The sequence below is a fragment of the Pongo pygmaeus genome, chromosome 20, assembly GCF_028885625.2.
Source record: "Pongo pygmaeus isolate AG05252 chromosome 20, NHGRI_mPonPyg2-v2.0_pri, whole genome shotgun sequence".
Lineage (NCBI taxonomy): Eukaryota > Metazoa > Chordata > Mammalia > Primates > Hominidae > Pongo > Pongo pygmaeus.
In genome coordinates this window covers 10,513,943-10,531,265 of record NC_072393.2, presented here as the reverse complement: position 1 = coordinate 10,531,265, position 17,323 = coordinate 10,513,943, and the positions used below count along the sequence as shown (strand labels likewise).

Here is a 17,323-nt window from a genome sequence, read left to right as displayed (position 1 = left end):
ATGTTTTTTCTGGAGAGGAGTCTTTATTTAGTTTTCACTAGAGACCCAGAAGGTCATAGAAAGTCCCAGATTTGGACCAGAACCTCAGGGTATGACCATCAACCCACAATGTTTTCTTGCGGGAGGAAGTGTTTTCCTGCGGGAGGAAGTGGGAGGATCAGGCTGTGGCTGCTTAGAAAGGACTCCAGCTGGATGTGACACCTCCCCTCAACTCACACAAGGCTGAGGCAGTTGAGAAAGCTTTATTAACACAAAGGAAGTCTGGGCAATGTTGTGAGACCCCGTCTCTAAAAAAAAAAAAAAAAAAAATCAAATTTGCCAAGTGTGGTGGTGTGAGCCTATGGTCCCAGCTACTCAGGAGGCTGAGATGGGAGGATCACTTGAGCCCAGGAGGTCAAGGCTGCAGTGAACTATGATTGCACCAGTGCACTCCAGCCTGGGTGACAGAGCGAGACTTTGTCTACACACACACACACGGATGAGGCTTCCAAAGCTGGGAGGGAGGGAGTCCTCCAATACCTTGGCCCCCTTCGCCACTGCTTGCAGGACCCTGATCACTGCAGGAAACTGGAGCTGCGTAGTGCAAGCTCCCAGTGAAATGCAAACAGGACAAGAGGACAAGGCATAGGTTGGGCATATTCCCTGGGCACTCATGTCCAGACATGACCGCTGAGTGTCATTGTGAACACTGGCAGAAATGTATGTGGGTGGGGAGGTGGCTAACAAAGGTGTCAGTTTTGAGGAGAAGGGAGGAATAAGGCCTCACTGGGTAACCTCTGAACCTGTAACCATTACTAGTCCATATAGTGCTTTTGTGCTGATAGAAAAATCACTCCTTCTGGGGAAAGGCAGGTTGGCTAATGAGAAGTCCCAGCCCCATTTGATCTTTTTGCCAGGCATTCTCCTGCAGTGTACAACCTGTACAACTGTACCTGGTGACCTTGAATGTGATTAGGACTGGGAGCTCCGTGAGGCCAGAGACCTATGTTCATTTAGCCTACATAAAAGACACTCAATAAATAGCTGGTAAAATAACAAATGAATAAATACATATCATCAAGGGTTGGGGTCAGTAGACAGCAGTGCCCAAGCTGGCATCCGTCAGGAAGTATGGGCCTTTGTGTTTTGATGCTACACATGTCTGTGGAGGGCCACTTCTTCTGTAAGTCTGTGGGGCCTCAGCATATCCAATAGGCAGCAAGTTTCAGTATTTCCCGGCTGTATGTCCTCATGGTGGGGCTATGTCTCCCCCACCACTTCCTCTCTCGTCAGGCTAGACTTTAACATCCATCAGTCATGTCTTGAGTCTTGCTCCTTCCTCTTGGCTTAGTCATGTGACTACAGATCAGATGCGTGGCCTAGTGTTTTAGGTGTGCAGGTACCATGGCCCCAAATGCTGTCTGCATCTGACTGAGGACAATGCCCTGTCCTTCGGCATCCCAGGGCCGGTGGGTGTAGCTGCATGGCATATGTCTTCCACTCTGTTCAGTGTGGCACCACTGCCACCAATATGGGAAGGCTGAGGAAGAGGCCCTGTCCCGGGATAGGTTCAGGGAGGCGTGGTTTGTGTGTTTGGTTTCATGGGGGTCCCTTTTTGAGCCTGTTGTAGTCTGTATATCCTGATCTTCCGCTGGCGGTTATAGAGGTACGTGCTGAGGCCTGCAGTGCCCAGTATGGCTGCGGCTGCTACCACAGTGATGATGACAATCTCATACCGGGGGGCTGTGGGGAGGATACAACAGGTGGTGAGGATTGCATTGGGTCCATGGCCCCTGCCCCCACCCAGCTCTGCCCGCCGGCTCACTCACAGAGCACATTCACGGTCACCTCGCGGGTGACCTCCCCTTGAGTGCTCCTGGCCCGACAGAGGTAGGTGCCCTCAAGATCTCGAGTGACAGTCACTGATTCCCCGATGGGCAGTGGGAAAGTGCCATCCTTTAGACACTTGAGCTCGGGCAAGGGGTTCCCCCAAGCCTGGCACATTGGAGTCTGCTGGGAGTTTTCTGGCCACGTCCAGTTTCCCGGACAATCCCTCTCGTCCAGTCGGGGGCCATCTGGAAAAACACAACAAGATGACATGGAGGTGGGTGGGGGCAGGACTTGGAGGCAAGACCTTATGGGACTTCAGGGAGATTGGGCCTTGGTGGATAGGGGTCATTGACCAGCAGCCCCACTCACACAGGACTCGAAGCTCCCGGGTCTGGTTCTTGTGTATAAGCTGGCCGGCCACCTCCAGGGTTGCAGAGCAGGAGAAGCTGCGCCCGTTGTCCTCTGGGGTGGCCTTCAGCAGGAACTGGGCCCTCGGGCCCGGCGGCTGGGCTGGAACCCCATTCAGCGTCACGTTGGCTGCAGGGTGGGCCTCACACTTCACTATCACCTCGGTCCCTTCTGAGACCTCTGGCTTCATCAGAGTCACGTTGGGTGCAGGAAAGCCTGCGATAGGCACACAGTGAGTCCCGCCCCGGGTTCAGGTCACACCCCCAAGAAGCCCCGCTCCGCCCCTGCCCCTTCTTACTGTAGATGGTCACTGGCTGCCGTGTCTCCTGGCTCTGGTTCCTCAGTATCACTGCACACCACAGCCACTGGGTGCCCTCCTCCTCTGCGGTCACACTGACTGAGGCCTTGGCCGAGAGGGAGTCGACGCCATAGGTGACTGTGGGGTTCAACCTCTGGTCCCCCAGTGCCAAGTGGACCTGGGCCTCCGAGACTGGGAACAGCCCGTCCAGGGAACAGACCACGGTCCCCTGCGTGTCCACCTCTAGGACCCGGGGGCTGACAAGTTGTGGGGGAGTCGCTGGCAGGACTAGGGAGAGAGGAAAGCTGTGAGCAGACAAGGATGGACGTCCCGAAGCCCTTCTCTGGGGCATTTCATTCCCCCTCCTGCGAGATCCTCTTCCAGGGCTACTCAGCAGTCTAGGCCACATACGCCTAGAACACACGCACCCCTTAGCCGGGGCCACACCCGTCTCAAAAGATCCTGGGCCACAGGCACTGCATTGCAGGATACCCCAGCCCCACCCTCTCCCTGCTGGCTTCTTCAGTCCTCACCAAAGGTTTGGAGCTGGTGGGGGGCCGAGGTGTTCTCAAACAGCTCCAGCCCTTGGGGCCGCAGGTCCAGTTCAGTGCGGCACGAGAAATTGGCTCCGTGGTCATCTTTCCTCGCCAGCACCGTGGCCGTGACCTCGGCGGGCTCCCCCACCGCTGGCTGCCGGCTCAGCTCCTCCTCCCCACGGAGCAATACCACGGTGAGGTTGGCCCGGGGTGCCCCACCCTCCACCTGGCAGCGTAGGGTAAGGTTCTTGCCCACTGGCTGCCAAGAGGGGAGGGGTGCCAGTTCCACCCGTTCTGGAGTCCCTGCAGGAAAACAGAGGTGGGGGTGTCTGGTGAACTGGACCTTGCTGCCCGCCTAACAGACGAACTGCACCTGCCTGGGAGCCCTACCTCTTCAGTATCTCCCCCAAACACACCCAGACACCTAAGCAGATAGGAATGTCAAGATCTTCAGTGAAAACTGGTAAGAGGGCCCCGAGTGTTAGTGAAGGGGATCAAAAAATTCCTTATTCATGACAGCAGCATCTTAGAGTGAAAAGTGGAAAAGAACTTCAAAGTCTATTGCTAGGTGTCTGGTCAAACAAATTCAGCAGCCCAATGCACTAGACTGGGCAAACAGTGGCTCGATCTCGGCTCACTGCAACCTCTGCCTCTGGGATTCAGGGGATTCTCCTGCCTCAGCCTCCTGAGTAGCTTAGATTACAGGCACACACTACCATACCCGGTTAATTTTTGTATTTTTATTTTTAATTAATAAATTAAGTTTTTAGACTGAGTCTCCTTCTGTCACCCAGGCTGGAGGGTGATGGTGCGATCTTGGCTCACTGCAACCTCTGCCTCCTGGGTTCAAGCAATTCTCCTGCCTCAGCCTCCTGAGTAGCTGGGATTACAGGCATGCACCACCACACCCAGCTAATTTTTGTATTTTTAGTAGAAACGGGGTTTCAGCATGTTGCCCAGGCTGGTCTCGAATTCTTGACCTCAAGTGATCTGCCCACCCCGGCCTCCCAAAGTGCTGGGATTACAGGTGAAAGCAAATGAGCCTGGCCTAGACATTCTTTAAAAAAAAAAAAAAAAAAAACCTGTTGGCCAGGTGTGATGGCTCAGGCTGTAATCCTAGCACTTTGTGAGGCCAAGGCAAGAGGGTCACTTGAGGCCAGGAATTCAAGACAAGCCTGGGCAACATAGGGAGACCCCCATCTCTAAGAAAAATAAAAAAAAGGTTGGCAGGGCGCGGTGGCTCACGCCTTTAATCCCAGCACTTTGGGAGGCCAAGGAGGGTGGATCACGAGGTCAGGAGTTCGAGATAAGCCTGACCAACAGAGTGAAACCCCGTCTCTATTAAAAATACAAAAATTAGTTGTGCATGGTGGTACATGCCTGTAGTCTCAGCTACTCAGGAGGCTGAGGCAGGAGAATCTCTTGAACCTGGGAGGTGGAGGTTGCAGTGAGCCGAGATCGTGCCACTGCACTCCAACCTAGGTGACAGAGCGAGACTCCGTCTCAAAGAGACTCCATCTCAAAATAAATAAATGAATGAATGGTTAACTGGGTGTGGTGGTGCACACCTGTAGTCCCTGCTACTTGGGAGGCTGAGGCAAGAGGATCACTTGAGCCCAGGAGTTTAAGGCTATAGTGAGCTGTGATCATGCCACTGTACTTTAGCCTGGGAAAGAAAGACCCTGCTTCTATTTAAAAAAAAAAAAAAAAAAAGTCATTAATGACAGAGTCTAGTAACAACAAAAGGCTGCGCACAGTGGCTCACGCCTGTAATCCCAACACTTTGGGAGGCCGAGGCGGATCACCTGAGGTCAGGAGTTCGAGACCAGCCTGGCCAACATGGTGAAACCCCGTCTCTACTAAAAATACAAAAATTAGCCAGGCGTGGTGTTGTGTGCCTGTAGTCCCAGCTACTTGAGAGCCTGAGGTGAAAGGATTACTTCAGCCCAGGAGGCAGAGATTGCAGTGAACTGAGATCGCGCCACTGTACTCTAGACTGGGTGACAGAGTGAGAGTCTCAGAAAAAAAAAAAAAAAAAAAAAAAAAAAGCAGCAGGACCCAGGGGGTCCTGCATTTGATACCCAGCCTTGCTTCTTTGCTGTGGGTAAGTGACTTTGTCTCTCTGAACCTCAGTTTCCTGAACTGTAAAATAGGGCTATTAGAGGTAGGAGAATTCACTTAAGAGGTAGACAGAGTCACTGTATATAAGCAGGAGGTTTCTTTTTTAGGGTGATTGAAATATTTTAAAATTAGATTGTAGTCATGGTTGTTTGTACAAAAGTCATTGAATTATGTGCTTAAAAGGAATGAATTTTATGGTATTCTAAATCATATCTCAAGAAAGCAAGGCTGGGGCATGGTGGCTCACACCTGTAATCCCAGTACTTTGGGAGGCCAAGGCGGGGTCATTTGAGGCCAGGAGTTCAAGGCTAGCTTGGGCAACATTGCAAGACCTCATTTCTCAAAAAAAAAAAAAAATTAAAAACAAGCTGGGCTTCGGCCAGGCATGGTGGCTCATGCCTGTAATCCCAGCACTTCGGGAGGCCGGAGCAGATGGATCACCTGAAGTCAGGGGTTCAAGACCAGCCTGGCCAGGCCAGACATGGTGGCTCATGCCTGTAATTACGGTGGCATGAGCCACCGTAATCCCAGCACTTTGGGAGGCCGAGGCAGGCAGATCATGAGGTCAGGAGATCGAGACCATCCTGGCTAACATGGTGAAACCCCGTCTCTACTAAAAATACAAAAAATTAGCCGGGCGTGGTGGTGGGTGCCTGTAGTCCCAGCTGCTCAGGAGGCTGAGGCAGGAGAATGGCGTGAACCCAGGAGGCGGAGCTTGCAGTGAGCCCAGATCACACCACTGCACTCCAGCCTAGGCGACAGAGTGAGACTCTGTCTCAAAAAAAAAAAAAAAAAAAAAAGGCCGGGCATGGTGGCTCATGCCTGTAATCTCAGCACTTTGTGAGGCCGAGGCGGGTGGATCATCTGAGGTCGGGAGTTCGAGACCAGCCTGACCAACATGGAGAAACCCCGTCTTTACTAAAAATACAAAATTAGCCTTGTGTGGTGGCGCATGCCTGTAATCCCAGCTACTTAGGTGGCTGAGGCAAGAGAATAGCTTGATCCTGGGGGGCGGAGGTTGTGGTGAGCCAAGATCGCACCATTGCACTCCAATAAGAGTGAAACTCCGTTTCAAAACAAAAAACAAACCAAACAAACAAAAACACCATAAAAAAACCAAGCTGGGCTTCTTGGTGGCTTACACCTGTAGTCCCTGCTACTCAGGAGGCTAAGAGTGGGAGGACGATTTCTTGAGCCTGGGAGTTTGAGGCTGCAGTCAGCTAGGATTGTACCACTGCACTCCAGCCTGGGTAACAAAGTGAGACCCTGTCTCTAAAAATAAAACAGAAAGCTGTTAAGCTGTTAAAAAAAAAAAAAAAAAAAATATATATATATATATATATGGTCAAGAAAACTCTGACCTCCACCTCTTCTCTCTTACCACCTCCTACAGACTCTTGCAAAACTTGAGGTACCCTCAAACCTCAGCCCCTAGAGGAAACCCAGCTCAGCTGCCTGGTGCAGCGGGGAGGAAGTCTGTCCTGCTCTTACCTCTTCTTGACCCTGACCTGCAGTCCTTTACCAAATCCTGGTCAATGAAGTCTTCAAATACTTGTCTGTCTTTCCCTTCTTGGATACGGTCACTGCCCACAACATGGGCCGCGTGGACAAGGACCACAGCCAACTGCTCATTGGCTTCCGGTAAATCCAGCCTTCAGCTATCTAATCCCTGGCCTGCTCACAAACCCTCCATGACTCCCTATCACCCCAAGAAGGAAAGTCCCAGCTCCTCCACCTGGCATTCAAGGCTCTGCCAACCTTACCCCTCCTCCCATCAATCAATTTTTTTTTTTAGGGGCAGGGTCTCTCTCTGTCACCTGGGCTGGAATGCAGTGGTGCAATCATAGCTGACTGTAACCTCAAATTCCTGGGCTTGACCAGGCTCAGTGGCTCACACCTATAATCCCAGCACTTTGGGAAGCTGAGGCAGGAGGATCTCTTGAGGTCAGGCGTTCAAGACCAGCCTGGCTAACATGGTAAACCCTATCTCTACTAAAAATACAAAAAAATTAGCTGGGCATGATGGTGGGCACCTGTAATCCCAGCAACTCGGGAGGCTGAGGCAGGAGAATCGGTTGAACCCAGGAGGTGGAGGCTGCAGTGAGCCAAGATGGCACCATTGCACTCCAGCCTGGGCCACAGAGCGAGACTCCATCTCAAAAAAACAAAAACAAAAACAAAAAAATTCCTGGGTTCAAGTGATCCTCCCACTTGAGCCTCCAGAGTAGTTGAGAATACAAGCATATGCCACGGTACCCTGCTAATTTTTTTATTTTTTCTTAGAGACAGGGTCTCGCTATGTTGCCCAGGCTGGTCTCGAACTCCTGGGCGCCAACAATCCTCTTGCTTTGGCCTCCCAAAGCGCTGGGATTACAGGTGTGAGCCACTGCGCCTGGCCCACACCAACCTACCTCCTCCTCCTCCTGCCCCATCAAGATTTCTCCCTGCTCCCAACTTTTGCCCAGGCTGTTCCTCCTGCCCAGAATGCCTGTCTTTATGAACTCCTACACACCCTTCAAAGCCTAGCTAGTGGTCACCTCCTCTAGGATTTACACCTCTAACCTTTTTGGAGAAGATTGAGCCATCCAGGGAGGCTTCTTTATGTTTACACCAGGGGTGGGGCAAGACCAAGCTAGAGTCTCTCTCAGGTAACACTCTCCCACACACCTTTTACTCCTTTGCTACCTGTGCCAGCCATCTGCTCCATTTCACAGAGGTAAAAACTAATGCAAAGTGGGGCACCCGCAGTCACAGAGGGAGAAATGTGGCAGAGCCAGGTCTCAAACCTGGAGTTCTACGCTCTCAGCTATCAGGCAGAGCCGGTCGCGGTGGCTCTAGCCTGTAATCCCAGCACTTCGGGAGGCTGAGGCGGGTGGATCACCAGAGGTCTGGAGTTCAAGACCAGCCTGGCCAACTTGGCAAAACCCTGTCTCTACTAAAAATACAAAAATTAGCCAGGAGTGGTGCCGGGTGCCTGTAATCCCAGCTACTGGAGAGGATGAGGCAGGAGAACTGCTTGAACCCGGGAGATGGAGGTTGCAGTGATCCAGCCTGGGCGACAGAGCAAGATGGTGTCTCAAAAAAAAAAAAAAAAAAAAAAAAAAAAAGACCTATCAGGCAGAGATGCAGAAAAGACCGTCAAAGAGGTTTCCCTGGGGTTTTCAGAAGCTGCTGGGAATGTTCGGCAACTTCCCTCACCTGGGAAGGTCAGCATCTGCTCACCCACCCTCCAAATCAGAAGCAAAGCTGATCATTTGATCATTTACCCAGAGGCTTCCTTGCCCTGACACAATTATAGGAGAACATCCTTTGTCCCTCACCGTGTCATTTTCCCCATCAGAGGAGGTCTCACCTCATTGCAAAGTAAATGCAGAAGCCATGTCCCCCAAGCTATTAAAGGCCTTGCTGGGACCGGAACCCAAGGCTAATCCCAAAGCTACTTGGCCAGTTTTTATTTTTTAGAGACAGGGTCTTTCTCTGTCACCCAGGCTGGAGTGCAGTGGTGTCATCACGGCTCACTGTAGCCTGGACCTCCCGGGCTCAGGCGATCCTCCCACCTCAGCCTCCTGAGTAGCTGGGACTACTAGTATGCCACCACGCTTGGTTAGGTTTTTTATTTTTTGTAGATATGGGGTCTTGCTATGTTGCCCAGGCTGGTGTCCAACTCCTGGCCTCCAAGCGATCCTTCTACTTCGGCCTCCTAAATCGCTGGGATTATAGGCATGAGCCACGTGCCTAGCCTGCCCAGTGCTCTTCTGTTTTTCTTCTTTGATTTTGTTTTGTTTTCATTTGAATTCCTTATTTTGGCCTTGATAACTCTTTCCCACCATTCAAAGTCCTCAAAGTAGGAAGGACGCAAAGAGAAATTCTCGGCTGGGGGCAGTGGCTCACGCTTGTAATCCCAGAACTTTGGGAGGCCGAGGCGGGCAGATCACAAGGTCAGGAGATCAAGACCAACCTGGCCAACATGATGAAATCCCATCTCTACTAAAAATACAAAAATTAGCTGGGCGTGGTGCTGGACGCCTGTAATTCCAGCTACTTGGGAGGCTGAGGCAGGAGAATCGCTTGAACCCAGGAGGGAGAGGTTGCAGTGAGCCGAGATCACACCATTGCACTCCAGGCTGGGGACACAGCAAAACTCCATCTCAAATAGACAACAACAAAAAAAGAATTCTCAGCCGGGCAAAGTGGCTCACGTTGTAATCCCAGCACTTTGGGAGGCCGAGGCGGGTGGATCATCTGAGGTCAGAGTTCGAGACCAGCCTGACCAACATGGAGAAACCCTGTCTCTACTAAAAATACAAAATTTGCCAGGCGTAGTGGCCCATGCCTGTAATCCCAGCTACTCGGGAGGCTGAGGCAGGAGAATCACTTAAACTCAGGAGGTGGAGGTTGCGGTGAGCCGAGATCGTGCCATTGCACTCCAGCCTGGGCAACAAGAGTGAAACTCTGTCTCAAAAAAAGAAAAAATAAATAAAGCATTCTCCACACCCAAGCCCTCTCCCACAGCCTCCCAGCCTCTCTTCTCATAGCCAACTAATATTGTCATTTCTCCCACTTCCTTTTAGGGCTACTTTATACATAAATACAGCCTCCCCGAAACTGCCCTTCCCTAATGTGAGGGTGGCATACCACTCATATTCAACATACCTTCTTTCATTTCTTTTCTTTTTTTTTTTTTTTTTGAGACAGAGTTTTGCTCTTGTTGCCCAGGCTGGAGTGCAGTGGCGCAATCTCGGCTCACCGCAACCTCTGCCTCCCAGGGTCAAGAGATTCTCCTGCCTCAGCCTCCCGAGTAGCTGGGATTACAGGTATGCACCACTATGCCTGGCTAGTTTTTTTTGTATTTTTAATAGAGATGGGGTTTCTCCATGTTGGTCAGGCTGGTCTCGAACTCCTGATCTCAGGTGATCCGCCCATCTCAGCCTCCCAAAGTGCTGGGATTACAGGCGTGAGCCACGGTGCCCAGCCCATGACATTTTGAGAACTGATGCCCAATTTCCCGCCACAGGGTTGGGCTTATTTACGCTCCCAACAGCACTGTCCTAGGACCGCCTATGTTCCGATAGCCTTGGCAGCACAGCTATTATCAATTCTTTTGTTTGTTGCCAATATGTGAAAAATGCCATCCCAGGGCTAGTTTTAACTCGTATCTTTTTTTTTTTTTTTTTTAAATAAAAATGGGGTTTTGCTATGTTGCCTAGGATGGATTCGAACTCCTAGGATTCGAACCCCTGGATTAAAGCAATCCTCCCATCACAGCCTCAGGAGCAGCTGGGATTACAGGTGCACACCACGATGCCCAGCTAAATTATTTACTTTTTTTTTTTTCCTGGTAGAAACAGGGTCTTGGATGGGCACGGTGGCTCACGCCTGTAATCCCAGCACTTTGGGAGGCCGAGGCGGGCGGATCATCAGGTCAGGAGATTGAGACCATCCTGGCTAACACGGTGAAACCCCGTCTCTACTAAAAATACAAAAAAATTAGCCGGGTGTGGTGGCAGGCACCTGTAGTCCCAGCTACTCGGGAGGCTGAGGCAGGAGAATGGCATGAACCCGGGAGGCAGAGCTTGCAGTGAGCCAAGATCACACCACTGCACTCCAGCCTGGGTGACAGAGACTCCGTCTCAAAAAAAAAAAAAAAAAAAAAGAAACAGGGTCTCGCTCTGTTGCCCAGGCTGGTCTCAAACTCCTGGGCTCAAACCATCCTTCTGCCTCAGCCTCTGGAGTAGTTGGGACTATAGGTACAAGCCACCACACTTGGCTTAATTTGCATCTTTTATTGAAGTGTCTGAAGCAGGACCTTGTTATGTGTTCAAATAGTGAGGCATAGAGAGATGGCATTCTCGAACGCTCAAATGTGCTGAATTCCTGTTGATACCTTTTTTTTTTTTTCTTGAGATGGAATCTTTCTCTGTTATCCAGACTGGAGTGCACTGGCGCAATCGTGGCTCACAATCTCTGCGTCTCAGGTTCAAGCAATTCTCCTGCCTCAGCCTTCCGAGTAGCTGGGATTACAGGTGCATGCCACCACGCCCAGCTGATTTTTGTATTTTTAGTAGAGACAGGGTTTCGCCATGTTGGCAAAACTTAAACTCCTGGTCTTAAACTTCTGATCTCAGGTGATCCGCCAGCCTCGGCCTCTCAGAGTGCTGGGATTACAGGCATGAGCCACCGCGCCCAGCCTGTAGATACTTTAATTGTACGCAAAGAAATTCACAAAGGGACTTTCCAAGGATGTCCCCACCTGCCCTTCAAGGAACCCCTCCTTGACCCTATCAGCAAGTGGCAAAGATTCCCCCAGGCCACTGCAGGTGCCCCTGTACGTCTCTCCCACCCAGTCTGCCTAGTCCAGCCCTCCGGGCTCAGTTACTCACAGTACACGGTGAGGAAGGTTTTAGCTGCTGACTGCCCATCAGGGCAGTTTGAATAGCACATTGGTTGGCTATCTTCTTGCACATTGCTCAGTTCATACATCTTCCAGTTGTTCCCACCCGGGAGCAACTCCTTTTTAGGCAACGGGGTCTCTATGCCCAACAAGGTGGGCTGGTCACAGGAGGTGCTGCAATTCACTAGCACGGAGCCTCCCCGGGGCAGGAAGACGTTGGCGGAGGACACAGATGTGTGGGCATTGCCAGGTCCTAGAAGAAACGAGGGAAGAAGCGACAGGCATTACAAATCAGGTTCATCATGGGAATGTGCACCCAGCCTGTGCTGGGTGCTGGAGGCACAGCCTTAACAAGACAATACTTTGCCTTTGATATGGAAGTTAAAGAGAAAATTCATGAGCAGGCCGGGCGCGGTGGCTCACGCCTGTAATCCCAGCACTTTGGAAGGCCAAGGCGGGCAGATCACTTGAGGTCAGGAGTTTGAGATCAGCCTGGCCAACATGACAAAACCCCGTCTCCACTAAAAGTACAAAAATTAGCCGGGCATAGTGGGACGTGCCTGTAGTCCTAGCTATTTGGGAGGCTGAGGCACAAGAATCACTTGAACCCAGGAGGTGGAGGTTACAGTGAACCAAGATGGTGCCAATGTACTCCAGCCTGAGCAACAGAACGAGACTCTGTCTCCAAAAAAAAAAAAAATTATGAGCAAACAAGATAATTAATAACTGATGTTAATATGAGCTTTGACAAAAACAAAACAGGATGATAGAATAGACAGTGGTTTGGTGACAGGGTAATGTTTCAGCAGAGATCTAAATGACGAGAAAGGGCTGGCTGTCCGGAGAAAAGGGAAATAAGTTCCAGGCAAGTACAGATGTCCCGGGGCAGGGTGGCTGGAGCTGAGTGAGCAAGGATGAAGAGGGGGAGATTAATTCAGGAAGATCCCGTGAGCACTGAAGGCCATGCTAAAGATGTGTTCTTTTATTTTTTTTTTTTTTTTGAGACGGAGTCTCGCTTTGTCACTCAGACTGGAGTGCAGTGGCGTGATCTCAGCTCACTGCAACCTCCGCCTCCTGGGTTCAAGCGACTCTCCTGCCTCAGCCTCCAGAGTATCTGGGACTACAGGCAAGCACCATCACGCCCGGCTAATTTTTGTATTTTTAATAGAGACGGGGTTTCGCCACATTGGCCAGGCTGCTCTCAAACTCCTGGCCTCAAGTGATCCACCCGCCTCAGCCTCCCAAAGTGCTGGATTACAGGCGTGAGCCACCGTGCCTGGCCACATGTGTTCTTTATCCTGAGGGCAATAGGGGGCCATGGAAAGATTTTAGCCATCACTTTTTTTTTTTTTTTTTTTTAACAGGCCTCCCTCTGTCACCCAGGCTGGAATAGAGTGGTACAATCATAGCTCACTGTAACCTTGAACTCCTGGACTCAAGTGATCCCCCCATCTCAGCCTCCCAAGTAGCTGGGACTACAGGACACCACCATACCCGGCTAATATTTGAAAAACACTTTTTTTTTGAGACGGAGTTTAGCTCTTGTTGCCCAGGCCGGAGTGCAATGGCACGATCTCAGCTCACCGCAACCTCCGCCTCCCAGGTTCAAACGATTCTTCTGCCTCAGCCTCCCGAGTAGCTGGGATTACAGGCATGTGCCACCATGCCCAGGTAATTTTGTATTTTTAGTAGAGACGGGGTTTCTCCATGTTGGTCAGGCTGGTCTCAAACTCCTGACCTCAGGTGATCCGCCTGCCTCAGCCTCCCAAAGTGCTGGGATTATAGGTGTGAGCCACTGTGCCTGGCCCTGAAAACCATTTTTGTAGAGATGGGGTCTCACTATGTTGCTAAGGCTGGTCTCAAACTCCTGGCCTCAAGTGATCCTCCCACCTAAGCCTCCCAAAATGCCAGGATTACAGGTGTGAGCCACTGTGTCCAACCAGATTTTAATGTGAAGTTGATGCCCTCCTCCCTCCCAAGAAGTCAGGTGGAGAGAGTCAGCCCTCCAGGAATCAGACTGGCTCCTCACTCCCTGAGACACGTAGTTTCCCCCTCTTTGGGCCTCAATTTCCCCATCTGTAAGGTGGGTGAGTATAGCCACCCCATCCCTTGCTAATACAAGTAACTCACCACAGGATGGGTAGCAACTGGCTACCTTGCAGGTAAGTGCAGGTAAGAAAGAAGGGGCTTACGGGGTGGGCACTGTGGCTCACGCATGTAATCCCAGCACTTTGGGAGGCTGGGGTGGGCGGATCATGAGGTCAGGAGATCGAGACCATCCTGGCTAACACAGTGATTAGCCGGGCGTGATGGCACATGCCTGTAGTCCCAGCTACTCAGGGAGGCTGAGGCAGAAGAATCGCTTGAACCTGGGAGGCAGAGGTTGCAGTGAGCCGAGATCACGCCACTGCACTCCAGCCTGGGCGACAGAGTGAGTTCTCAAAAAAAAAAAAAAAAGAAAGAAAGAAAGAAAGAAAGAAGGGGCTTATTTGGATCAGGTCCCTCAGATTCTGCTGCCTCCGAAGGTGGGAAAAAATGTCTGAGCCCAGCACTGCCCCACACAAAGATTCCTGTCTCAGATTTGTTCTATCATGGATGGGGGTGTGAGGACACTGGCTCCAAACATTTTCCAAGGGAGATTCTGGGACCATTCCCATTTCATAGAGGGAAATGGTTACTCAGCTAGAAAGCAGTGCGATCTGGGTCTGAGTCCGGATCAGAACGCTTTGTTTTTTGAGACAGAATCTCGCTATGTCTCCCAGGCTGGAGTGCAGTGGCACAATCTTAGTTCACTGCAACCTCCGTCTCGTGGGCTTAAGGGATTTTCCTGCCTCAGCCTCCCAAGTAGCTGGGATCACAGGCGCCCGCCACCATGCCAGCTAATTTTTGTATTTTTAGTAGAGATGGGCTTTTGCCATGTTGGCCAGGCTGGTCTCAAACTCCTGACCTTAAGTGATTCGCCCGCCTGGGTCTCCTAAAGTGTTGGGATTACTGGCATGAACCACCATGCTGGCCTGGATCTGAGGTTTTGTTGAGCTGTTAACCAAGCTGTCAATCTCCCACCCTCCTGGTTCCCCAAACTTACACCACCATGAAAGACCCTCTGACCCCTTCCCTCTTCCCTAGCTGGGCTGGAGCTGGGGGAGGGTGTGCTGGGGCGTCCCACTTCTCAGCTTTGGGCCACGGATAAGTCAGCTCTGGAATTCCCCTGAGTAGAAGCAGCCCTGGACTTCCCCAGGGGCAGAGAGGATGAGGAAGAGAATATACATCTTGAGGGGGGTGGGGGTCCCTTAAGCCTTGTTGGGTTGGCGCAGAGCCAAGTTCCTAAACCATCATGATCGAGTCCTGGGGCCAGGTGCGGTGCTGGGCCAAGATACCCTGCCAGGTGGCCGCTATAACGTTTCCCGTTTTACAGCTGAGAAACTGAAGTTTAAGAGACCTAATCTAGCCAAGCAAGGCGGTGGCTCACACGTCTCATTCCAGCTACTCGGAAGGCTGAGGCAGGAGGTAAGGCTAGACCCCAGGAGTTCAAGACCTGCCTGGGTAAGAAAACGAGGCCCGCCCCTCCCCGCCATCTCCAACCCCCTACCCTTTTTTAAAGCTGCAATCTATAGCCTGAGGCCACACGTGGAGGTGATGCAGGGTCTGGATTCGAACCTACTGGCTGTTGCCTTTCAATCTCTGTCTCTAGCCCCGCCTTCCCATAAACAGCTACCTAAGCATGCATGACTGAACCTGGGAGCCGGTCCTCCCGGGGCTTCGGGGAGCTGGCCCGACGGCAATCCCCAACCCTGACTCACCTAGGAACAGAGCCCCGAGCAGGACCAGGAGTGCGAGGAGTGCGGGCCGGGGGCCGCTGGGAGCCATAGCGAGGCTGAGGTTGCAGCTCTGAGTAGCAGAGGAGCTCAGCGTCGACTGGGACGCAGTGGGGCGCGTGGTCCTTTATAGCGCTAGCCACCTGGGGGCCAAGGGGCGGTGCTGCTTTCCCGGAAACCTCGCGCCTTCCCCTCCGGAACAAATGCTGCAGTATTTCCGGACTGAGAGGGTGCCCGGGCCGAGTAGGGTCATCCTCCCTCGCTGGCCGCTCCAGCTCCGGAATTTCCAAGCTAAAGCAATCGGGCGGCCGTGGCAGGGCGATGACCCCGGGTGCTGCTCCCGGCCCCCACGCCTCTCGTTCCCGGCCACGCTAAGCCTGAATCACGGTCTACACCGCGCTAAGCGGTTTATTAAGTACTATTAAATACTGCCAACTTCCCCGGAGAGTGGAGACTGTTATTGTGTCCATTTCACAAAGCGGTAAACTGAGACTCCAGGCTGCGAAGGGATCCGAACTCAAGTCCTCCCTCTCTAGCTCACGCAGGCCTCTTTAATCGAGTGGATGAGCCCCTTGCCTGGGTGGGGGCCCAGGAATCCTCCCCGGGCTCCCTCCACTGAAGGGTGCCCCTCCCGCTAGGTCACGTCCACACCTAGCTGACACAGGCATTTCTCGAGAAGCGGCCGGAGCAGAGCCAGGCACCTCCCGGCGACCGCTAACCGTGGCAGTGACGATGCGCGGTCACACCACGTCCGGGGAAATCGGCGTCCTGTCTCTACACCCGAGGGCACTCACCCCTGCGGCCTCCTCGCTTCCCCTTTCGGCCTTGGCCGCGGGGGCGTCTTTACAGCTCCCAGAAAAAGGAAGGAAGCTGCATGATCCCTACGCGCCGAGCCCCTCCGCTGGCGTCCCAGGCTCCGCGGGGAAACTGAGGCAGCTAGCTTGGATCTTGACGAGGGAGGGGAGGGGGACGCTCGAAATCCCTGCCTGTCGCTGGGAAACTGAGGCAGCAGCCCCCAGGCGCCGAGGCGAGGCAGGGGAAGGGGCGCTCGAACCCCTGCCCTACGCGCGAGGCTCCGGCAACTCGAACCCAGGCGCGTGCACTAAGTATGAGCGGGTGTTTGCTTGGCCACCGCCTGTGCGTGTGACCCCAAGACTCGATATCCACCACGTCGAGGCTGGGTACTCTTCAGTCTCCGAACGGCAAGCCGCGCCGCCTAAGGCTTTCCTGTTGTGGGGCGCGCGCGGCGTCGCCATGGAGATCTCCGAGGGGCCAGGGAGGTCGCGCAGCAGAAGGGGAAGCGAAGGGTCCCCGAACGCGCAGGCCCTTCCTATCGGGGAAGGGGGCTGCGAGTCACTGGCCATCCAGAGACGCATATTTCCCCCGCCTCGGTCATTCCCAAGGAATTTCCACGGGGATATTTTTTTCTTGGGGGGCTGAGGGGTTCTGAATTCCCGCCCCGGAACGGCCTGAGCGAAGTCACAGGGTGGGACGGGGGACGCCCCTGGTCCTCAGAAGTCCTGGGAAAATCCTGCGCCACGGGTTCTTCCTCGGGCGGGTTCCACGGAGCTCTTGCCCCGGCCCGAGGTGCGCGAGCTCCCCCGCGCGGCCCAGGTCCCACTTGCAGCCACAATGGCGCCGTTCTTTTCTCAACATGTGGCTCAATGTTTATTAAGCGCCTACTGTGTGCTTGGCATCCTTCCAGGTACTGGGGACACAGGAATGAACAGAGTCAGACAAAAATCCAGCTGGGAGCGGTGGCTCCCACCTGTAATCCCAGCATTTTGGGAGGCCGAGATGGGAGGATCACTTGAGCCCAGGAGTTCAAGACCAGCCTGGGCAACATAGGGAGACCCCCATCTCTATATAAAATACAAAAATTAGTCGGGTGTGGTGGTGCACACCTGTAATTCCACCTACTTGGGAGGCTGATGCAGGAGAATCT

The 17,323-nt window shown here is 52.7% G+C and overlaps 1 protein-coding gene across 1 annotated transcript; it reads right to left on the bottom strand.

Moving 5' to 3' along the window:
* Window positions 1–3: 3 nt before the first annotated feature.
* On the bottom strand, window positions 4–16,941 carry ICAM1 (intercellular adhesion molecule 1). Its single transcript, XM_054464410.2, has 7 exons — window positions 15,364–16,941; window positions 11,553–11,816; window positions 3,049–3,354; window positions 2,516–2,803; window positions 2,179–2,433; window positions 1,809–2,054; window positions 4–1,722 (listed from the first exon to the last, which is right to left on the bottom strand). Exons 1-7 carry the CDS (start codon window positions 15,428–15,430, stop codon window positions 1,550–1,552), a joined length of 1,599 nt encoding a protein of 532 aa, XP_054320385.1. The 5' UTR covers window positions 15,431–16,941; the 3' UTR covers window positions 4–1,549.
* Between the last annotated feature and the right edge of the window lie 382 nt (window positions 16,942–17,323).

Coding starts and splice junctions, on each gene's coding strand:
- ICAM1 (XM_054464410.2), bottom strand. CDS start 15,430: ATGGCTCCCAGCGGCCCCCGGCCCGCACTCCTCGCACTCCTGGTCCTG. Junction 11,817..15,363: donor GCTCGGGGCTCTGTTCCTAG/GTGAGTCAGGGT, acceptor CGTTTCTTCTAG/GACCTGGCAATGCCCACACA. Junction 2,434..2,515: donor GCAGCCAGTGACCATCTACA/GTAAGAAGGGGC, acceptor TGCCTATCGCAG/GCTTTCCTGCACCCAACGTG.